Source organism: Schistocerca americana, chromosome 2 (assembly GCF_021461395.2).
Source record: "Schistocerca americana isolate TAMUIC-IGC-003095 chromosome 2, iqSchAmer2.1, whole genome shotgun sequence".
NCBI lineage: Eukaryota > Metazoa > Arthropoda > Insecta > Orthoptera > Acrididae > Schistocerca > Schistocerca americana.
Genome location: NC_060120.1, coordinates 506,872,698 through 506,897,659, shown reverse-complemented (window position 1 = coordinate 506,897,659; position 24,962 = coordinate 506,872,698). Strand labels below are relative to the sequence as shown.

Below are 24,962 nucleotides of genomic sequence, written 5' to 3'. Positions count from 1 at the left end.
CTAGGAACGCATCCACTGCGAAAAGTTCTGCAGTAATTATCATGGTATGCAGTTAAGACTTTCTCAACATACACGCGCACCCCTTTTTGTCACTCGTTCCGTCCCATTGCAGCTACCCAATGCCCGAGCGCAAAGTACTATACAGTGGAGTGAGCACCAAAGCCCTCCTATTCGTGGGATATCTGAGGCTCAGGAAGAAATCGTGTTGGAAAATTATTATACGCGAAAAAGAGGTGAGTAATACGATTACGCAATATGTCAACCTCGGACACATATACCTTCAACATTGCTTTAACACTGTATCAATGTGATTAAAACTGTGCAACTGAAGAATTATTGTGAAATTAAGTTAAAAATTTTTCGATTCACAGTTTAATCATGCCAGTCACGTTCTAGAGTGCTGAAGCTCCTACAGATGTTCTTCGCTTTAACAGTGTTACCGACCGGTCCAAAGAAAATAACGCGCAAGAGCAGTGTTAATATTGCATAGCGCTGCGCTTCTTATTTAATGCTACACTTGTACTTCTCATTCACTTTCACAGCATTTATAAGTTGGTACATAAAAATGTTCAAAGCAAATAGAACTCTGGTACTAACTACAAATTACAAATCTCGTATTTCGACACAATAACCAATGTCCATACAGTATTTCAGTGGGTGTTCAAAGTGACCTAGCCAGCCACTGGCGTAGGAGCTTCGATACGAAGCGCACTGGAAGACACGCCGATATATTGGTGCACATAACTGCACATAAGGAAGGGACTGCATTTGAAGGATATTGTTACGCTGACCGAAGCTGAAATCGACGCCTAGAAGCCATGTCGAGTTGTTCAACCTTCGAACAGAACCCTTGAAGACGTTAAAGCCAAATACATCCTGCTTTTGACAGTATCTTGTTCCACCTGGTGTTATCACAATAGAGAAGGTGCAGTCTGCTCCGTGTTTTAATAAAGTTGTTCATGACGGTTCTGGAAGACAGACTGTCTTACTTCCACTTTTCCAAAATACGACACCTCTTTTGATGCACTCCTCTGATACAGATAGGGACAACGTGGTATCCGACATTACTACACCTAAGCACCTTTAGTTTCAGGAAGTTCCGACAGGTGGCGGCGCTATCCGTAGCCTTGAAACTGACGTATATAACAGAGGTGCGTTCGAGGCATCATTCATTCGAGGGTTGGATTCCCTCACTTCCTCATCTAGTTCTCGCACTGCCTGGGCTACTCTCAGGGTGTATCTTCGACGTGGAAGAGCCCCAACCGTGCTTGTCTTGTTGCTCGTCTGTACGCCGTCACTGCTGCCCGCCGCCGCCGTCCCCGCCGCCTGGTCGCCGTCTCCCGGTGCTTGCCGCCGCCGCCGCCGCAGCCGCCGCCTCTCGGTGCTCGCTGCTACTTCTACCGCCGCCGCCGCCGCCGCCGTCTCTCGGTCTTCGCTGCTGCTACTGCTGCCGCCGCCGCCGCCGTCGCCTCCTTGTGCTCACCGCCGCCCAGTGCTCGTTGCCACCCCTGTTTTTATTCCCTTTGTACTTCGGCGTCTCCCGTCGCCCGTGGGGACTGCCTGCAATCATGGACACCCCAACTACCACCATCATCTACACCTCCCCTTCACCTGCACCCACTGTAACATCATGGAGTGCTTCCTCTGTGATCTTAACCCGTCTCATCCACCCCCTCTACTCACAGTCTCCTCTCCATCTATCTCCTCCCCATCACTGTATCCCCACCTGTATGTCACTCCTGCTCCTACCCCAGTTACTGCACCTGCTGCTGCTCCTGCTGCTGCCTCACCCCTGCTCCCACCCCCCCCCCCCTCCCACTCCTGTCGCCAGCCGAGACGACTTTCCCCCACTGCCCCCTGCAACTACCACTGCTTCTCCTGCCTGAGTCACCGCCCACTGCGCCACAGTCGCCGCCACAGAGCGCCCTACCCTCTCATCCAGTGCTACTGCCTCACAGGAGGGCCCTGCCTCCCACCACCTTCCCATCCATCCAGTCCCTCATCCCTCCTCCCAGGCAACACCCGCCAAAAAATTTTCCAAACAGCCCAGTGGTGACCTTTCCTCTACTCCCTCATCCAAAAAGCCACTGCCCGCCCCACCTCCCACTGACCCCACTATGGATACCACCCCACCTCCCTCCTCTCCAGCCTCCTCCCTGTATACCTTTGTCCTAGCCAACCCTGATCCGAAATTCCTGGATGCCCGCACCCTCACCCTTGAAATCCGGAAGTACATCCCCGGTGCACCCACCACCCAACTTATCCCTCGCAGAGACTCTGTTCTCATCAAGTCTCCCTCTCCATCCTTCCATACTGATCTCCTCTGGCGCCTTCCCCACATCATCTTTGGGCCCCACGCATCCCTCACCCCTTTCCTTACATCCTCCTTTCCTCGTCAACCCAAACCGCCTCATCGTCCGCCAACCCTCACCGCCGTCATCATAAAACTCAGCCCTGTGGTCACGGAGGCTGATGTGTTGGCGGAACTGAGCGCCCACCCCGCCCTGGAAGACCGCTCCGCCTGCCGTATTTACAACTCCTCTGGCCCTACTTTCCTCATGCACATATTTACAGAGTCCGCCTCCTCCATCGACCACCTCCTCACGCAGGGAGCCCTGATTTTCAACCGCCGCCACCCTGTTGACCTGTCCCGTTCCCCTCCTCAATCCTACTGATGCCAGCACTGTCTTCTGTACAACGACCACCTCACCCAAAACTGCAAGAACCCACCCACCTGCCCCCATTGTGAAGCCTCCCACTTCCTCAAACAGTGTCCCAGCCTCGCCTCCCCCCCATCCTGCAACACCTGCAATGAACCTCATCCCACCTATTCCTCCAAATGCAAAGCCAAGCCCCCTCCTACCAACCCTGAACTCTTTGTCCCCATTGGCCCAATCGACCCACCCATCGATCCTAACAATTCCCTCCACCCTCCCCCTACTGCGGAAGACATCATCCAGTTCCTCACCATCATCCTGCATAACATTCACCCCTTCCAGCGCCCCCACACACTCCAGCAGATTTCCCTTGCCGCCCACTCTGTTTTCCACTTAAACACCTACGCCACCTACTCCCACAACCAGGCCCACCTTACCTTCACCCACCTCGACACCCTCGTTGAAGCCCCTCTCTCCCCTTCCCACACCCTTCCCACCTCCAACCTCCTGGCGCATCAATAGTATCGTCTCCTCTACTTCAACATTTGCACCCTCCCTGCAAACAAGTACCTCTTCATGCATAACCTCTCCCAGCACCAGGTTGACTCCTTCATCCTTAATGAAACCTTCCTCCAACCCCACCATGTTGTCCGCACCTCCCCTTATCTCCTTCACCGCACTGACAATTCACTTCCCCTAGCCCAAGTCAGGGTCACTATAGGCCACCTCAAGCACCTCCCTGTCCGGCCACAACCCCTCCTCAATGACCTGACTGAACACCTTCTCCTCAGCCTATTTTTTCCCTCTCTCACCATCACCTGTGCCACTATCTATATCCGCCCGCAGCTCCTCTCCCCTTTGACTTCCTTTCCCATGTTGACCATACCTTCTCCACTTATGTGATAGCCGCTGACCTCAACATCTACAGCCGTGACCCTGCCACTCTTTGGCGGTGGCATCAGTTCCTTGACACCCTCCATGGTGACCTTGTTCCTCTCCCACAGCACACCTGTCCTGAAAGTAGCTCCACCCTCGATGTTATCCTCGCATCCCCCAACCTCCTTGGTCGCATCGCCATTGATGTCCTTGATCCCGTCAGTAGTGACCATCTCCCTGTCCTTCTCACCATCTCCTCTACCCGTCCCGCCACTGCAGCCACCAGCCCAGCTGCCCCTCCAAAGTCTGTCCATGACTACCACCATGCCAATTGGGATGCCTACCGGGAATCCATTGCCTTACAGATCGAAAGCCACCCCCTCACCTTTCACCACCCTGATGACATCACCCATGCCTCTTCCTTCCTTCAGAAGACCATCACTGACGCTGTGGAGGCTCATGTCCCTACCAAACTCATCCACCCTCACTGCCCTACACTTCCTCCACAGGCCGTCCTTCTTCTGCATGAATCCCGCAGGCTCTACCGCTCCTTCCTCCGCACTCGTGACCGGAATACTCTCACCCGCCACTGGCAATTACAGTGACGTATCTGGAACCTCATTACAGCAAAGAAACGCCGGGACTGGCGCCAGACATGCACACACCTCAACTCCAGCGTCCCTATCAACTCCTCCAAGTACTGGTCAGCCTTCCACCACCTTACTAGTAGCCATCCCACCCCGCATTACCCCATCCTCCATGACGATCGACCCTTTCCGGACAACCTCAGTAATGCTAACCATTTTGCTTCCCACCTATCCGAGGTCTTCACCATTCCTGACGATCCCCATTTTGATTACTCCCTCTTCCCAACCGTCATTGAACGCACTGACACCTCTGTCCCCCCACTCACCCCTAGCTTCTAGTACTTGGATCGGTTACCCCCCCTCAGACATCAACACTCCCATCACCACACAAGACATCACACTCGTCCTCCACTCCAAACGCAACACTGCCCCTGGTCATGATGGCGTCACCTACCGTTACCTCAAGGAATCCCCTCCCTCCTTCCTGTCTGTCCTTGCTACCCTGTACAATCTCCTCCTCTCCACTGGCTTTTACCCAGACCTGTGGATGACTTCCCATGTCCTGCTGTTCCCTAAACATAACAAACCCCCCCTCAGATACCTCTTCCTATCGCCCAATCTGCCTCACCTCCGTGTTCAGTAAGGTCTTCGAGGCCATCCTCTCTCGCCGTATTCACTGCCACCTTAACCAGCACCATCTCCTTCCTCTTACCCAATGTGGCTTCCGGCCTTCCTTCTCTGCTGACGACCAGCTCCTTAACCTTACCAATCTTCTTTCCCTCCAACTTAACTCCCGTCGCTCCACTATCTTTGTTTCCCTTGATCTCCAGAACGCCTATGACCATGTCTGGCATCCCCAGCTCCTCTTCAAACTCCAGATCTATGCTCTCCCCATCAACTTCGTCCGTCTCATTGCTTCCTTCCTCTCCCATCGTCCCTTCTATGTGACTATCCACAATTCCAACTCCTGTACTTTCTATTCCTTCGCCGGCGTGCCCCAAGGTTCTGTCCTTTCCCCTCTCCTCTATCTCCTGTACACTGCTGATATGCCGAAACCTCCCCCTCCTGTTCATCTTCTCCAGTTCGCTGATGACACCGCCTTCCTAGCCCATTTTCCTATCCTTCAATGGTCCCAACGTACCCTCCAAACCCACCTTGCCCAATTCACTGCTTTGTGCAACCAGTGGTTCCTCCATGTTAATCCCTCCAAGACCCAGGCACACCACATGCTCGTTCCATCTCCAAGATCTCTACCTCACCATTTATGGCCGTCCTATCCACCTCACTCCTATCCTCAAGTATCTTGGCCTCACACTCGACCGCCACATCACCTGGACTCCCCATCTCCTTACCATCCAAAACGAAACTCACAACCACCTCTGCCTCCTGAAACTCCTGTCCGGCTGGACGTGGGGTCTGCATCCTTTCACCATGCTTCACACCTACAAATCCTTGATCCGCCCAATCCTCTGTTATGCCATCGTAGCTTGGATTTCCGCCCCTCCCCGGTTCTGTAAAGCCCACCAAATCCTCGAACACCATGCGCTCCTCCTCACCTTCCGCATCCACCTTCCGTCCCCCACACGCATCCTCTACGACCTCGTCCCCTACCCCCACCTTCTCCTTTTCCTTGAACACATCCGCACACTATATATTGTCCGCCGCCTTGATCCCCCTCACCTCTTGGTGTCTCCCTTCCTCTCCACCCCCAACCAGTTGCCGGGCCTTTACCGTTGTGTCCCACCCTCGCTCCATCTCCACACCATCTCCTTTCCCAACGCCCCTTCAACCATCTATCCCTCCCAGATGATGAGCTTCGACCTGACATCTACCCTTCCTACCAACTCCAACCCCATCTTCCTGCCACCTCCTCAGCGCTCCCTCTCCTCCCCCTCCCTCCTCCTGAGCGGCTTCCCCATCCTACTCCCCCTCCATCTCTTGTGTCTCCTTTCAGTGTCTCTGCACTCCCTCCTGCCCTGCCTTCCATCTCCCACCCCATATGTCTCCTGCCTTTTCGTGTACCCATTGATGCCCCTCCTCTCTTCATCGCGCCCTTACCCCTGCTCTCCCCTCCTTTTCCATCCTCTCTGCCCTTTCCCTCGGCAGGTCCCGCCTGGTAGTTTTATTCTTTGTCGTGTGTGCTCCAAGTGGGTTTTAAATGTGTTGTTCCGGAGTGTTTTTACTACTGTGGCCGACTTTTAATGTGTGCATGTCCATTCAGTGTCTTCTCTGAGTTTTGAAGACTCCCCAACTGTGTTATTTTTTTTAGCCTTCTGGTGACTTTTAACTATCCTCCATGAACGTCTCCATGTTAGTCTATTTTTCACCTCCATTTTCTCCCATTTTTCTATTTTAAGTTCCTCTTTCTCGCCTTATGTGTGTAACATTTTATTCTTATTTTAAGTTGTTATGTCACTCGGTTGAAGAGCGGCGGATTGTGCCGCTGACAGTCCTTCCCTGCCCATATGGGGCAGGGGAATGATTTCACAATAAAGAAAGAAAAAAAAGAGGCATCATTGCCCGCTCTGTAGGGTAACAAATATTGAACTAATGAAATAAAATCGTCATATATTCTGAATGGTTTGCGTTTGGATGTTAAAACTGCATCGTTTGCTTAGTATGAAAGTCAAAGAGTCGCATATAATGATACTAGTCACGATTTTCAGAAGCTCTCGTTCTTTGCCGTTTAAAAGTTGCAGTTTGATCGTCATTCTGTGCCTCTCACACAGGTGCCGCCGTATCGCTTATAGGTTCACTGACATTATGAACACAAATGTCTCTCTCATTGCGCTGGACGGAACTTTGCTCTCGAGCATTAAGCAGCTTCATTCGGGTGGACGGAGTGGCAACAAACGGTACGCGTGAAGTTCTAAAACCTGCATGTCCAAACGGTCAGAGCTGCATTCAGTCGGAATTGTGCATCACATTTTTGCAGGAGATCGATCTCTGAGGCTGATATCTCTCTTGAGTGCCTTTTTTTCCCTTAAAAAGTGAGGTTGGTGATGTTTCCCCTGCGAGTATGGAATAAGTCTAACGCTTGTGCTGCTCCAGGTCATATTGCGGCAGTGTTCTCCTGGTGTATTTCTACACTGTTAATTGTAAACTGGGTATGTTCAAGTCTTCTCTCCAGATAACTCTAGCTAACTCAGACAAAATGTCAACAGTAACGTCGTAAACTATAAAACCTACTTATGATGCGTCACAGAACTTGTAAGATGTCACTAGTAGTTATATGGGGATGCAGGAGTTTTCGGCGAATTTCGATGATGTGTTAGCAACCAAGTCAAGGCGTTGTTCTGCGGCATCGTTTCGACAAGTTTCCTACTCGTCATCTTCAGGCGAAGTCTCGAGTTCATGTCCAGTTCGTATCTGTAAAGACTCTAGACCACAGGGTCCTCTGCCTCGTCTGCCACGGCTGGGCCAATCGCGCGCCTCCAGAAGGGATGTGGCGAACGATGCTGGAGAGGAATCGGGGACGGCGGTGATGTGCTGGCGGGGAGACTCGCTGCGTGTCCCGTCCTGGTGCTCCCTTCCTGTTCCATCCGCTGTCTTCGCCACTTTCACATAAGAGTACTCTTGACATATTCTTGCTAGCGCTACATCCCAAGCAGAGTTCAGTTATAAACCGTTACCCCAGCTGACAAGATCATCTTGGACCCGTATTCCACTGCCTCTTTATTCATCAAGTTGTAGAATCTGTTCGTCCGGTACAACATCTCTGTATGTTCAAAATTAAACATATGACTTTCGCTTAGGCTGTGCTGTGCCACTGCTGACTTGTTCGTTTGCCCGGGGCGAGCGCTTCTGACATGTTCTGAGAGACTCTCCGAAATACACCGTTGTGTCTGGGCAATGTGTCGCTTGCAACATTCTCAATTTTTGCTGTAACCTCCGGGTGTGCGTGCCCCTAGTTCGTCTTTCATTGAACCTATCATATTTCTGATTCTAGCCGATGAGCGTAACATGGCTTTAATGAGGCTCTCCTGCAATATCCTTGTCATATCGACTGTGGGGAGTCCAGAATACGGAAGGAATGCCATACGCTTAATGTCTTCTTCCAGATCTCCTTTTTTCTTCTTCTTGCTCGGCTGGAGAGCAGTATTATATATGTCTCCGAGTTGCCCTTCTTGCGCAAGGTTTCTCTCAGATGCTGCTATTCGATAACTAGGCTCTCCTTGTATATATCTCGTGCTCTATGCACCAGGGTGGTGAGCATAGGTTCACATTGTGCTGGATGGTGGCAGCTAGCGGTGTTTAGGTACAGAGCCGTCAGTATCAGATGTCCCATATGTTTTCTTCCTTTCAGGATATGGAGGAAAGACAGGCATCCGATTTCTTCTACCTCTGTGGTGAATTTTATATTGTCATGTTTGCTGTTAGGATGGTAAAGAAGCTCCTGCAGGTTTTCTTCGCCATGCAGCCATACCACGGATACGTCGTCCACGTATCGATAGAATGCCTTTGGTTCCAGACGCGTAGTATTAAAAGCCGTTTCCTCGTTGTGTTCCTTGTCTCCTGGTTAATTTCGACGTCACGTATCTCTTCACACTGGTACTGCTAGAAGACTGCTCGATATTACTATGGTGTCACTTTGACAAAGACAGTGTGGAACTGTTCCGCCACGCACCCGCTATCTACTACCAGTGTCCTGGAAAGTTCTGTCGGGATAGCGGTTTCCACCTGAGCTCTGCATGGGAGGAAGCACTAACAAAGGACCAGTCAGCTCTGATGTGAAACCGACCAAGGCAGCACCAGGACGCAGGACGGGACTCCAGGACGGTCCGACATGCCCCGAGTCCACCCCCACCCCATCCCCCACCCCGTTCACTGTACGCGCTTATCCCTCCCACCCACCAGCACCACCAACGTCCGTGACACACCATCCGGAGTTGCCCGATTGGCCCAGCCTGGCAGAGATGGCAGAGGAGCCTGCGGTCAGCCTCTATTAAGAGACGAACTGTGCAGGAACCCGAAAATTGGCCTGAAGATGACGTGTAGGAAATAACAAATGAACAAAATAAGAGCATATGGACTATCAGACCAATTGTGTGATTGGATTGAAGAGTTCCTAGATAACGGAACGCAGCACGTCATTCTCAATGGAGAGAAGTCTTCCGAAGTAAGAGCGATTTCAGGTGTGCCGCAGGGGAGTGTCATAGGACCGTTGCTATTCACAATGTATATAAATGACCTTGTGAATAACATCGGAAGTTCACTGAGGATTTTTGCTGATGATGCTGTAGTATATCGAGAAGTTGAACAGTGGAAAAGTGTACTGAAATGCAGGAGGATCTGCAACGAATTGACGCATGGTGTAGGGAATGGCAATAGAATCTCAATGTAGACAAGTGTAATGTGCTGCGAACACATAGAAAGAAAGATCCTTTATCATTTAGCTACAATATAGCAGGTCACCAACTGGAAGCAGTTAATTCCATAAATTATCTGGGAGTAGGTATTAGGAGTGATTTAAAATGGTATGACCATATAAAATTAATAGCCGGTAAAGCAGATGTCAGACTGATATTCATTGGAAGAATCCTAAGGAAGTGCAGTCCGAAAACAAAGGAAGTAGGTTACAGTACACTTATTCGCCCACTGCTTGAATACTGCTCACCGGTGTGGGATCCGTACCAGATAGGGTTGATAGAAGAGATAGAGAAGATTCAACGGAGAGCAGCGCGCTTCGATACAGGACCATTTAGTAATCGCGAAAGCGTTACGGAGATGACAGATAAACTCCGGTGGAAGACTCTGCAAGAGAAACGCTGAGTAGCTCCGTACGGCCGTTTTGTTGAAGTTTCGAGAATATACCCTCACCGAGGAGTCAAGCAGTATATTGCTCCCTCCTACGTATATCTCGCGAAGAGACCATGAGGATAACATCAAAGAGATTAGAACCCACACAGAAGCTTACCGACAATCTTTCTTTCCACGAACAATGCGACACTGGAATAGAAGGGAGAAGCGATACAGGTATTCAAGGTACCCAACGCCACACACCGTCAGGTGGCCTGAGGAGTATGGATGTAGATGTAGATGTAGATGTAGAAATACGTCGAAACTTAGCTGCAGCGCGACGCCTTGAGTAGAGTGATAATCCGAGAAGACGTCATCCATGCGAACAGTCTAATTATCGTGAACGTAACCAAACTGCTTTCAACACTTCCTTGATAATATTGTACGTCAAGCCTCTGAAGTGTCTAGATTATGTTAGTGAGGCGTCGTTGGATTTTTCCCGGGAAGATACGAACTAAACATGGTGGATTTTGAAGGTGACCTTGTAATGATATGGGCAATAGTTTTATGTCCGTCGTATATTTTATGGCGCAGTGTCCAGTGATTATGAAAAAACGTCTTCTAGTTCAAGTGTGAGTGCTATCAAGTCGAATTTTTGTAGAATTACGCAAACTTCGCAAACATAATACCAGTGCAGAAAATTTCTCCTATTAATACCTGAACACGCGGTAGAAACCCACTGTCAGTGGGCATTCAAGAAAATGTATAGTATTATCAAGTTTTATTTTCATTCAGCATATACACTTTGCTGTCGTGCACTGACAAAAGCCGCGCGGCCGTCTTGTCACGGTTCGCGCAGTTCCCTCCGTCGGAGGTCCGAGTCGTCCCTCGGGCATGGGTGTGTGTGTGTTGTCCTTAGCGTAAGTTAGTTTAAGTTAGATTAAGTAGTGCGTAAGCTTAGGGACCGATGACCTCAGTAGTTTGGTCCCATAAGCCATTACCACAAATTTCCAAATTTTTTTGCACTAACAAACCATAAAATTTCCCACGTATCGAACAGCATATATACGTTCACTAGGAGAAGTGAACTGACTTTAGATGATGAGACACGTCCGCCCTTCTCTGGTCCGCCTCTCCTCATTTTTTTCTGTTTCTCACACGCAAATCAAATTAATAATTCAATAAACCGCACAGATATCGATCGAAATTTTTTTCTGATTTAATAAGAGAATAGTAGCAGGGATTATAAGGTCATATCGCCAATTTTTCATTAACTAACAATATGGGCTTATGTAGATATTTGATTCTACCTATGAGACACAGTTTTGGAGAGCAAGGAGAATAAAGCACACGGCCAGAAGCTCGGGCGACCCCTGCAGTGTGGACTCCAGCGAGCGCTGGATCAACAGGTAGGTTCGGCAGAATGCATTCAGCACGGCATTTTCTCCAGCTAGGAAAAAAATACTAGCGGCCTCACTTTTTGCTAAGATGGGATCGTACCCAACGCGCCAGCAGACGAGTGACTGACTCTGAACAGCTCTCCCACAGAAAACACGAACTAAATTTATAAGCTCCGTTAGCTCGGTAGGCGGTTTAGCTGAAGAGGAATGGACGCAATCAGAAGTTGGAGATAAAAACATAGGTACAAGGAAGACAAATGCTAGGAAACTGTCAGTAACACAGGAAGTACTTCAGCTGATCGAAGAAAGAAGGAAGTACAAAAACGTTCAGGAAAATTTAGAAATATAGACATACAAGTCACTCAGCAGTGAAATAAACAGGAAATATAGTGCAGCTAAGGCGAAATGGCTACATGAAAAATGCGAAGAAATCGAAAAAGAAATGATAGTCCGAAGAACTGGCTCAGGGTACAGAAAAGTTGAAACAATCCCCGGGTCAAACCTTGCATCCAAGGTGCTGGCAAGATTATTATAAAGACGAATGGAAAAGAAAATTGTGGTTCTGTTGGATGATGATCAGTTAGGCTTCAGGAAAGGTAAAGGCACCAGAGAGGCAGTTCTGACGTTGCGGTTGACAATGGAAGCAAGACTGAAGAGAAATGAAGACATTCTCATAAGGTCTATCGAGGGAAAAAGCATTCAAGAATGTCAAATGGTGCAAGATATCCGAAATCCTGAGAAAAGTAGGGGTAATCTATAGGGAAATACGCCTAATATACAAAATGTACGAGAACCAAGACGGAACAATAAGATTCAGAGACCAAGAACGAAGTGCTCGGGTTCAAATAGGCGTATGAAAGGGATGTCGTCTCTCGCCCCCAGTGCTCTATCTTTATATCGTACAACCAATGACGGAATTAAAAGGTCCAAGGGCGTAATTAAAATTCAGGTGAAAGGATATCGCTGATAAGATTCGCTGATGACGTTGGTATCTTCAGTGAAAGTGAAGAAGAATTACAGGGTCTGTTTAATGGAATGAGCAGTCTGATAAATACAGAATGTGGATAAAGAGTAAATCGAAGAGAGACATAAGTACTGAGAAGTAGTAGTAATGAGAATACCGACGAACTTAACATGAGTGTTGGTGATCATCATGTAGATGAACTTTAGGAATTCTGTTGCCTAGACAGCGAAATTACGTAGGAAGGAGGACACAAAAAGTAGACGATCACTGACAAAAAGGGCGTTCCTACTATTATCAATGCAAAGGTTCGATCTAGATATAATGGGTGTCAGTGAAGTGAAATAGAAAGAAGATAACGATTTCTGGCCAGATGAGCATAGGATAATATTAACAGCAGCAGAAAATCGTACAACGGGAGGAGCTCTTGTTATGAATAGGAATGTAGGGTAGAGACTGAGTTACTGTGAACACCAAACAAACACCAACAACGATAGTGCTGGTATATATGCCGACGTCGCAAGCGGAAGATGAAAAGACAGAGAAAGAATACGAGGATATTGAATGTGTAATTCAGTATCTAAAGGGAGATGAAAATCTAATAGTCATGGGGGTTTCGAATGCGGTTGTAAGGGAAGGCGTAGAAGACAGTATTACTGGTTAAAATTGTTAAATCTCAGAGTGACCAGATGAATATGATTCCCTAAATACATTGTTTCAAATAAAAAACAAGTGGCGCTAAATAATAAAGCTACAAAGCCAAAATTGATCAGAATGTGGATAGATCTGTCGCAATCAACTGTTACATGTCTGAACTTGATCGCAGTATTATTTTGGTCAAAAATTAGTGTTTTTACGGATAATTGAAGGCGCAAAATATTAGACTAAGAGATTTTAAAAATCTTAAGAAGCTTCAGTATGATATAAAAACATTAACTTTCTGACCCGCATTAAGCTACCTCTAATTATTTTCAAGTAATTTACTGAAAACTAAATTGGGAACAAATATGTTCTTGTTTGCAATAGATTGAGTATCACTAAAATTAATGATAGAATGTTATGATTACAGCATTTGATTACATCCATTAAATAATAGAGATATTACAAGTTTCCAGACTTTGATAAAAATAACAATCCATATGAGGACTCTTAAAGAGCTCATTTCCAATTGTCGGTTCCGTTCTAAAAATTCTAGTCGGCAAATTTTACAAGCAGTCGAGCTAAAACTTCTTCTGTAATAAAAGCCAACTTAACTGCATTCATATAAAAATTTCGAATATTGTAAACTGATTCATGACAGAACTATGAAATAATATGTTTCCGAGAAAACAGCTATTTAGATGGTGCTACCTGGATGTAGAGCGGATGACGGCGGGTGTTCCGCTCGGTCGTCCGCTGCACCCATATATAAATACGGCCAGAGAGGCAGTATAGACACTAACTTTGCACCGAGGTATCACTCTGCCTCGGATGATGTCACAACCAGTCTACTACTAAAGGCATGTTTTCGATACAAACAGGATCTCACGAGGACTGTACACCGTCCTGGATAGCTTAGATTTCACGGAAGTAATTGTTTGTGTGCCGCCCGTAATGTTAAGGAAACCGCGTGGTGAGTGGTGAGGTTATTTTCCACTTTTGTGGCGAGCAAAAGACCATTTTAATTGGAACTTGCCGTAGAAGTCGCCTCTGACCTGCACATAGTGCTGTTTATACTAGAGACATGATTATTATTATTATTATTATTATTTCTTTCTTTTCTCAGACATTATGTCTGGTCAAAAATGGAGTGTGACCCTGATCAAGCGTGACTTCCATTTAACTGTACGGTATATGTTATATTGCATTTAGGAACTTTCGGTAATTGAAAATGTATCAATAATTACGGATTTCTGTAGTTGTATATATAAGTTTGGATGTAGCTGTATTGCATTAATGTACTGGTGGATATTATGTGGTATGACTCCTGTAGTTGATAGTATAATTGGTATAATGTCAACTTTATCCTAATGCCACATGTCCTTGACTTCCTCAGCCAGTTGGATGTATTTTTCAATTTTTTCTCCCGTTTTCTTTTGTATATTTGTTGTATTGGGTATGGATATTTCGATTAGTTGTGTTAATTTCTTCTTTTTATTGGTGAGTATGATGTAAGGTTTGTTATGTGGTGTTGTTTTGTCTGTTATAATGGTTCTGTTCCAATATAATTTGTATTCATCACTCTCCAGTACATTTTGTGGTGCATACTTGTATGTGGGAACGTGTTGTTTTATAAGTTTATGTTGTAAGGCAAGCTGTTGATGTATTATTTTTGCAACATTGTCATGTCTTCTGGGGTATTCTGTATTTGCTAGTATTGTACATCCGCTTGTGATGTGATCTACTGTTTCTATTTGTTGTTTGCAAAGTCTGCATTTATCTGTTGTGGTATTGGGATCTTTAATAATATGCTTGCTGTAATATCTGGTGTTTATTGTTTGATCCTGTATTGCAATCATGAATCCTTCCATCTCACTGTATATATTGCCTTTTCTTAGCCATGTGTTGGATGCGTCTTGATCGATGTGTGGCTGTGTTAGATGATACGGGTGCTTGCCATGTAGTGTTTTCTTTTTCCAATTGACTTTCTTCATATCAGTTGATGTTATGTGATCTAAAGGGTTGTAGAAGTGGTTATGAAATTGCAATGGTGTAGCCGATGTATTTATATGAGTGATTGCTTTATGTATTTTGCTAGTTTCTGCTCGTTCTATAAAGAATTTTCTTAAATTGTCTACCTGTCCATAATGGAGGTTTTTTATACCGATAAATCCCCTTCTTCCTTCCTTTCTGCTTAATGTGAATCTTTCTGTTGCTGAATGTATGTGATGTATTCTATATTTGTGGCATTGTGATCGTGTAAGTGTATTGAGTGCTTCTAGGTCTGTGTTACTCCATTTAACTACTCCAAATGAGCAGGTCAATATTGGTATAGCATGAGTATTTAAAGCTTTTGTCTTGTTTCTTGCTGTCAATTCTGTTTTCAGTATTTTTGTTGGTCTTTGTCTATATTTTTCTTTTAGTTCTTCTTTAATATTTGTATTATCTGTTCCTATTTTTCGTCTGTATCCTAGATATTTATAGGCATCTGTTTTTTCCATCGCTTCTATGCAGTCGCTGTGGTTATCCAATATGTAATCTTCTTGTTTAGTGTGTTTTCCCTTGACTATGCTATTTTTCTTACATTTGTCTGTTCCAAAAGCCATATTTATATTATTGCTGAATACTTCCGTTAACTTTAGTAATTCGTTGAGTTGTTGATTTGTTGCTGCCAGTAGTTTTAGATCATCCATGTATAGCAAATGTGTGAGTTTGTGTGGGTATGTTCCAGTAATATTGTATCCATAATTTGTATTATTTAGCATGTTGGATAGTGGGTTCAGAGCACGGCAGAACCAGAGAGGACTTAATGAGTCTCCTTGGTATATTCCACGCTTAATCTGTATTGGCTGTGATGTGATATTATTTGAATTTGTTTGGATATTATGTGTTGTTTTCCAATTTTTCATTACTATGTTTAGGAACTGTATCAATTTTTTGTATATTTCCAATATTTGTAGTAACCATGAGTGGGGTACACTATCAAAAGCATTTTGGTAATCAATGTATGCGTAGTGTAGCGACCTTTGTTTAGTTTTAGCTTGATATGTCACCTCTGCATCTATTATCAGTTGCTCTTTACATCCTCGTGCTCCTTTGCAACAGTCTTTTTGTTCTTCATTTATAGTTTTGTTCTGTGTTGGATGTGTCATTAATTTCTGTGTAATGACTGAAGTTAGTATTTTGTATATTGTTGGTAGGTATGTTATGGGGCGATATTTAGCTGAGTTTGCTGTGTCTGCTTGATCTTTAGGTTTCAGATAAGCTATTCCATGTGTAAGTGTATCAGGGAATGTGTATGGGTCTGCATTGTAACTGTTAAATAATTTAGTTAGATGCGAATGTGTTGAGGTGAACTTCTTTAGCCAGAAATTTGCTATTTTACCTTTTCCAAGGGCTTTCCAATTGTGAGTAGAATTAATTGCTTGGGTGACTTCATGTTGCAAAATTATCACTTCAGGCATTTGTGGTATCATCTTGTATGTGTCTGTTTCTGCTTGTATCCACTGTGCATGTCTGTTATGTTGTACCGGGTTTGACCATATGTTGCTCCAGAAGTGTGCCATGTCTGTTATGTTTGGTGGGTTGTTTATTTTAATGTGTGTGTTATCTATTGTCTGGTAAAATTTCTTTTGGTTTGTGTTAAATGTTTGGTTTTGTTTCCTTCTATTTTCACTTTTTTTGTGTCTTCTAAGTCGTTTGGCCAATGCTTCTAATTTCTGCTTCTCTTCATCTAATTGCTCTATCGCTTATTGTTGTGAGATTTTATCTAACCTTTATCGTTTTTTTCTGACATTTCATTTCTTATAAATTGTGTTAGCTGTCCGATGTCTTTTCTCAGTTTTTCTATTCTGATTTGTAGCCTGTGTTGCCATGCTGGTTTTGTGGGTTGCTTCTGTGTGTTGGTAGGTTCTGATCTCTGCCTAGTGTGTATATTAGAGTGTAGTGAGTGCTCCTATATAAAGCAGTAGTTGTAACTCTTCCATATTTGTGTTTTCATTTATTTTGTTGTGTCTGATTGCGTTGATAGTTTTTATTGTTGTTTCGACTTGTGGGTTATTTGGCGGTCTATGCAAGAATGGTCTAATGTCTGTATTTGTGTGTTTGTATTCTATATATGTCAGCTGAAATTTTTTTTCTATATCTAACATGTGTGTCACTTCGTGTTCTATTTGTGCTTGTTCTGGTGGCTGTCTTAAGATTTCGTTTTCCTCTGATTGTTTAATTGATGCGTGTTGTTCTTTGTTTGTTTGCTCTGGGATGTTTGAGTCCATTACTGTATTTTCTTCTTCTTCTGATTGCACATTATTTTGTTCCAGTATTTGTTGTACTTGTTGTTTGATGTTTTCTAATTCTGACTGGGGTATCCTGTTATTTTTGATTATTACACGGATCTGATCAGCTAGTCGTTGTTCTGTTAAAAATTTTAATTCTGGGTATCTGGTAATAAATGTTGTGTATACTTGTGATCTGTATCCAGTTGTGTTAGTTCCTAGGTTTGTTGCTTGGTAATAACAGAACATGAGGTGTCGATTAACTTCATCTGACCATCTCATCCTCTCTCTTTGTTTTCATTCTAGAGTGGTTGCAGGAAGCATATCCTGCAAAACACCTCTATTTGGATTTAAATCATTTTCCTGTTGGCTAGCAGTGCCGTTACCATTATGGGCGGGCATAGGGTTCAAGCTTCGTCCCTGACCATGACGGCGCTTGTCCGAGGCTTCTTTAGTTTCTGTCCTGAACCAACTAATCACACTAAAAGGGGGGTTAGCCCTATTAGTGGTTTGTTCTTTTCGTCGCCTTTTACGACTGGCAGAACATACCAGAGGCCTATTCTTTTCCCGGGCCTCCACGGGGTTTATTATTATTATTATTATCAGGAATATTGCTATTTTCGTAGAGTGTGGACATTTTACTGAATATATTAATCAGTTAAAACTGAAAACTTTTATATATAACCATAGTTCCTGACCCCGCTGAGTAAACAGAGAGTAGAAACATTTCTTTCATAGTGCACATGATGAATGTGGTCCTGCAGACTGGAAACTATGGTGAGTATGTTCTCCATCGCTTTCTGGCTGACCGCAAAAATAGTTTCCAGGCTCTCGTAAAAGACGGCGACGAACGAAAAAATGTAACATATGTAATATTTTTATCAAACCGCCGCCCCAGAAGTGGAAGACTGAAAACGAAGTGGTTGGATGAAAAAGAGTGTAAGATAGGGATGTAGTCTTCGCCCCCCATATTGTTCGGTCTATACATCGAAGAAGCAATGACGAAAATAAAAGGGGTGGTTCAAAAGCGGAATTTAAATATAAGGTGAAAGGATATCAATGACAAGAACCGCAGATGACATTGCTATCCTCAGTGAATGTCAAGAAGAATTACAGGACTTGCTGAATGATGTGAACAGTCTAATGACTAAAGAACATGGATTGAGAGTAAATTGAAGAAATGAAAACAGCGACAAACTTAACATCAGGACTGATGATTACGTCACTGAGTAGATGAAGTTAAGGAATTCTACTGCCTAGGCAGGAAAGTAATCCATGAGGAACGGAGCAGGGAGGACCTCAAAAGCAAACTAGCACTGGCAAAAAGGGCATTCCTGACCAAGAGAAGCCTATCAATGTCAAACACAGGTCTTAACTGGAGCCAAAATTAGTGGAAATGTGCGTATGGAGCACAGCATTTTGTGGTAGTGAAACATAGAACAGGAGACAATCGAAAGCATTTGAGATGTGGTACTACAGTAAAATGTTGATAATTAGGTGGACTGACAAGGTAAGGGATGAGGAGGTTCTCCGTAGAATCGGTCACTAAAGGAGTATATGGAAAACACTGACAATAAGAAGAGACTGGATGGTAAGACGTGTGTTACAAAGTAAGGGACTAAGTTCCATGCTACTAGAGGGAGCTGTAGAGATTAAAAAGTGTAGAGGAAGAAAGAGACTGGAAAACATCCAGCAAATAATTGAGGACGTAGCCTGAAATTGCTACTATGAGATAAAATAGTTGATACAGGAAAGGATTTCGTGGAGGGCCACATCAGACAAGTCAGAAGACTGATGACTCAGAAAGAAAAAGTGCCCAGTGAATTCGCAGAAGACGCAATTGAGGGGTCGCATTTATACTGACGCCTGCCTTTCCCCTATGGTGAAATCATGTAAAATTATTACGAAAGTCTTTCTGTGTCTTTTTTTACCAGCAGGTACAGGCGCAACTTGCCAGCACAACGACCGGGGACTTATGGGGATTTCGCCACCCACAGACAAAGAGAAATGTCAGTGGAATAAAAAAAAAAAGAGTACCGTTTCAACAATTTCCCTTGCGAAACAACCACCCACTGCCTCTTTAAAACCATATGAAGAAGACCCAAGGCCCAGAATTACCAGAACAGAGCATGACCAACGTAAGTACTATCAAGTTTCAGTATAAAGAAAGCAAAATATCAGTGGTTCAGTAATCTCTAAGACATTTTGCACAAAAACTTAGCTGATTTTAGACTCGAGCAATCTAGACGTTAGTTTGACATCAATCTATAGGTAAGCAATAAAAATTAGAATGGAAATTCGTAGAGAATGTAGTACTCCTGACTTTTATTTAGCCTCTATGCAGTTTTGGGATCACCACGGAATGGACAGTCATCCTATATGAAAATAGCTAATCTGTCACGTCTCTGGCCTTCATCACTATGTGGTAATTTGTGGGCGACGATGCGAGCGGATGGTGGTACCTGGAGTGAAGGAGGACGGAAGAATAATCTTTTGGGAGATGCTGCTGCGCATATGATATCAATTCATATGCAGAAGAAAATTTGTATAATTCCCACCTTCCACAACCATTTCAGACTTCCTTGACTACCTGCTTGAGAGGTTTGTGTGGCGTAATTTTGATAATAGGGGATTTCCTGTATATCGCACCTTACAAGGGATAACGTATCTCCTTCCCGCCATTGCTATTCAGCACAATAGAAAGTTACATTTGAAAAAGAAAAACAAATAAAAGTTTACGGGAGCTTTCAGTATGAACTGTTGAAACTGACCTACCAGAACCGTATTAATACCCAGCTGTGGGGAAAGGGTGTCAGTACATTGTAGCACACACAGTAAAACGCACAAACGTATTTTTCAGAAAACACAGAAAGAACACATTGCTCTTCTACAGCTAGAGTAATTTTAAAAGGCCTAAACAGAATTGAAAGGTTGTTGTAAGAGACTGGCATGATAAGTCTGGTAAAAAAAGCAAGAAATAATGGCTGTTCAGTAAGCAACTCATCTTACTCCACGACACAGTCCCCTTTGAGAGATATGCACCTGGTCCAGCAATCTTCCACTTTCTTCATCCTATCGGAAAAATAGTTTATCTCAAACTCTAGAAAATATTTATTGATTGCAAGTATCTTTTACTCATTTGATGAGTGAATAGGATGGAAGCTCAATTAATGCATTTTCGCCATTGTAATCGATGATGTGTAGGATGGTGCATTATCTTTGTGAAGAGGCATTTTATGCATGCCATCCTCAGTCTTCTTTCTGCCAACGCCCAAGTTTTAAACGATCCAACAATGAGGCATAACAGGATCCATTTATGTTAATGTCCATTCTTATGACTGTCTTGACTCTAGTCTGTAATGATGGATCGAGCTTTAAACATCGCCAGGGATTGTGTTAAACTGTTGTGCAGGATGCGCTTTTGGAAAATCGCGGCACCCACCTCGCATAGAGTTTCTTCATATCCAATTCTCCATGCATGATATTTTGCAGTCGCTCTGTTGAGATGCCTACAGTCTCAGCAGTCTCTCGACGATGTTCTGTTTGGCGATCTTACATTACCATATCATGGATATTGTCAATGATTTCCTCTGTACCTGTCCGACCACGTTTAAATTCATTAACTGCAAAATTAAATGGTCTTCATTGCTGGTGTAGAGACCACACGAACTTCATCCAATTCTGTTTAGGGTTGTGCGGTAGTCCAACTCTTTAAATGAAAATATTTGACAACAGCACGAATCTCTGTTTTCGCTGTCGACACACTAACCAATTGAGAAAGTTATTAGAAATGAGTTATGTGTTGTACATTGTTAAAATTCTTTATAGGACCATTGGAGGATAATCAAGCTTAACAACCGTGAAGGTGCAACAAAAATGTCAGTTGTTTCATGGGAATTTACCAGACTTCTGAAACCACCCTCATATAACAAAGGGAAGACAATGACAGGATAGGTTCACCTCGTGGAAAAAACTGTCCACATGTTGAAGCGGAGCCGTCGATCGATACGGATTGAGAGCGACTGCGTTCAAATGGTTCAAATGGCTAAAAGCGCTATGGGACTTAACACCTGAGGTCATCAGTCCCCTAGACTTAGAACTGCTTAAACCTAACTAACCTAAGGACATCGCACACATCCATACTCGAGGCAGGATTCGAACCTGCGACCGTAGCAGCAACGCAGTTCCGGGCTGAATCGCCTGGAACCACTAGGCCACAGCGGTCCGGTAGCGACTGCGTAACTGCCCTGTCAACGAGTGGCTGGCGCCTATACTTCTTCGCCGTTAAAACTTGTGTGCCAAGTGGCCCTCAAACCGCCTGGGGCAGGATACCAGTTCTAGCTGTGACGAACTAAAGGAACAATCCACAACTGCTGCCTTCCACATGCCAAGGGTAAACTACCCCTACAGTTGGAAAAACGTGCCAATAGCACCGGCTGCGTCTTGTGTGCTACACCCTTTGCACTGGTCTGTCGGGAATGCGGCAGACCGGACAGATTTCCGCGACCTTGTTGTTATGATCACAGACGCCTCGCCCAACGACTCTTGACCGTGGCGGTTGCTTGAGGGCGCGCCCGTGGCCCTACTGGCGCCACTCGTGCGGACGTTCCATCGATTCTAGCTCTTGTCGCACCATCTTTGCCGGCCTATGTGCTCCCTCTGGGGCTGTGTGGTGCTGAGTGGTGTGTCGGACACGGAGCTGGACGAGTGTGCCTGAGTACTCGGCGTCCTAGCGATTGCACCAAGTTAACACGTTGACTATTGAGCTATGGGGCGCGCGTTTTCCTGCAGCGTTGCTACCGGCGAGTTTATTGGGGTAAGAAGCGGCTCTCGTCGTGCGCAACCTGGTTACAACGTGCCTCAGTCAATCGTGGTGTGCCAAATACACCGAGATGTATTGAATACCTTGTTAGTAGCCTCGAGCAGAAGGGCAATATTATCCCTTGCCTACCTTGACTCCTGAAGCTATTGACCTCCTTGGAATATTTTTGAAATTATCTGTGAAGACTGTTTAGAAAGTACAGTAGTGTACTGTACTTTCAGTGACCCCCTTGGGGCTACGTATCTCAATCTGGAGGTTTCCGTATACGGGAAGGTAGTATTTTGCAATGTTAATCTTGTACTTGAAACAATGGTTTGTTATTATTGACGTTTTGAAGTTTATTTTGGTTATTTATTTTGGTTATAGACCTCATGGTCATTCCTGGGGCGCGTTATTGGATTTGGCATGCAAGTACAGTCGTGTGCTTTCAGCCTAAAGGTATGCACATGTATTTCATGTGTGTGTGTGTGTGTGTGTGTGTGTGTGTGTGTGTGCGTGCTTTGGTTTGATGAGGAGCCTGTCGGATTATAAATGTACAGTTTAACGGGCCATCTGTCGTTTGGTGCGTTTGCCAGTTGCAGTGTCCATTAGCCCCCGAAGAGGACCCAGCGAAGGTACACCTCGATTTTTTAAATCTTGTTTGAACTATTACGTAGTTATACTTATGAATACTTACTTCTTGTTATTGCTGGGAATTTGCATTGTTGTGAGCGGGCCGCTCCCCTACTAAAGTTTTAATAGTCGATTAGTCAATTGCCCATTTACGTATCATTGTGTATTTTAATTTTATCAAAACTTGTTCGCTGTTTGTTGTCTGGTATATGTTGACAGACTTGTATCGGCAGCGGCTAAAGGTCGGGACACACATGTCCGGGCCGTGTCAGGGCCGAGCGTCGGACGAGTGACGGCCGTACTCCGGTCCGTTCCTGCAGGGGCCACACGTCCGTGTCTCTGTTGTTCCTTGTAGTGACTCGGACGCGGTGAGCTGTGTTTCTGTTTGTGAAAGCTGTAAAACATGTTCACTAATTTTCGTAATAGTGAATTAGGACTTATAGCACTTGCTTTAGACGAAGAGGAAAACGAACGAAGGCAAACAAGAAGAAGAAAATTATGGATCCACAGTGCCTGGAAAACAAGACCAGTACAGGGAGAGTTTCGAACACTATTTTCTCACCTCGTAGATGATGAGACTAAGTTTTATGAATATTTTAGGATGACGCAGTACACCTTCTGTGAACTTTTAAAGAAACTAGAACCAAGGCTGAGAAAAAATGACACGTTCTGGAGAGTATCAGTTTCACCCAAAGAACGACTGGCAGTTTTTTTACGGTAGGTTAAAGAAAAGTACACAGAACACAAATAAATAAGAAGTTTTAAGGACACCATATTTATTTTATTACTTTAGTAATTGAAACATAAATACATAAGTTAGTAAATAATACAGTTAAATTTCTACTACCCTAAGAAAAACAAATGAGGACTATTCAGTGAATTAGTTTCTGAAGCTGATGAGGATGCAGGGGAACTTGGAGAATGATGGCTTTGGTTATTTGTATACGAATTGTGCGAATCCCTTTGCAGGTCCAAAAGCTGCTGTGTAGGTTCTGTTGACTCGTTTCCCACAGGTGAAGGATATGGTGTTGAAACAGATTTTACTGAGGAATTGCAGGATGATGGAGTGAATTGATGGACTGATACGTCATTCATGAGTTGCTTCAGTTCAAAGTCTTGTAGAATTGAAAAAATCCTACTTTTAGCTTGATGAAACAGTAGTGGATGCAATGATTTTAGGGCTGGTGCTATACCAGCCAAAAAAGCATCAACTGGGTTTTGTATATCTCTCTGTTTTTCAGCTTTTTTTTCTGCCAAAATGTAAGCCATGAGCTGGCTTGATACAGATTCTTGTGGTTTAACCTCACGCTGAAATTTTCGTTTCAGTGGTGGTTTCATAAACGTGTTCTGCTTTGAAGTGACGGACGAATGAGCTGAGGGCGTCTGGGAATGCCGAGTGCGCTCTGTCAAATTCTCTGTTTCACTATCCTGGGTTTTAATGATCCATTCTTCATCTGCAATGTCTTCTTGTGTAGACACTTTTTCGTTTTCAACAATCGACTGCTCCTCTTGGGAATCTGTATTTGATTCTTGTTTATGCTCATTATTGTCTTGCGTGTAAGGAACATTGGAAACTGTTTCTCGTTCTACCATGTAAGGTAGCAGGAACGTTAAGAGATCTTCATACTTGTATTTATGTTGATAAACAGCAGCTTGTCCTGAAACAGTTTTCCTTTTCTGCAAGGTCTTCCTTAGTTGGTCACGAACAGATGCCCATTTTTTTTTTGCATTCCTCTATTCCACCTGTAGCAAAAATATTTTAAATCGCGTATTTATATTACAATGTTTAAAATGCTGCAAATATTTTATAGATTATACAGTATTTCTCATCTTATACATTCAATTTTTTTCAGGTTCCTTGCTACAGGAGATTCCTTTAAAACTATTTCCTTCAGCTACAGGTTGGGAAAATCCACAGTTGCAGCTATCGTCCATGACACCTCTAGACCAGTTATCGATTTATTGTTAGAAGAGGTGATGCCTGTGCCGAATGAAGAAAAGTGGAATGCTATAGCTGAGGAGTTTTGGACAAAATGGCAGTTTCCAAACTGCATTGGATCTTTAGATGGAAAGCACGTAACAATACAGGCTCCAAACAACTCAGGAAGTCTCTATTGGAATTACAAAAAAACATATTCCATTGTGCTTCTTGCTCTGGTTGACCCATGTTATAATTTTATTGCAATAGACGTGGGAGCGTACGGAAAAAAACTCTGATGGAGGCATTCTGGTAAATTCAAATCTTGGAAAGTCATTGGAAAACAATACGCTTAGCGTCCCAAAGAGTAAAACTTTACCCAGAACTGATGTTGAACTTCCAATGGTAATTGTAGGCGATGAAGCTTTCCCTCTCAAAACATACTTGATGCGACCATATCCTGGCAGGAACTTAACA

The 24,962-nt window shown here is 44.3% G+C and overlaps 1 protein-coding gene across 1 annotated transcript in view; it reads left to right on the top strand.

Annotated features, from left to right (window-relative positions):
* The window catches only part of LOC124594133 (alpha-amylase 1-like), a 113,748-nt gene extending 90,106 nt beyond the window's left edge, over positions 1–23,642 (top strand). The window contains exons 11-12 of the mRNA XM_047132489.1: positions 11,156–11,268; positions 23,537–23,642. Coding sequence (XP_046988445.1) covers positions 11,156–11,268; positions 23,537–23,642 — 219 coding nt within the window. The remainder of the gene's footprint in view (positions 1–11,155; positions 11,269–23,536) is intronic.
* The last annotated feature ends 1,320 nt before the right edge of the window (positions 23,643–24,962 follow it).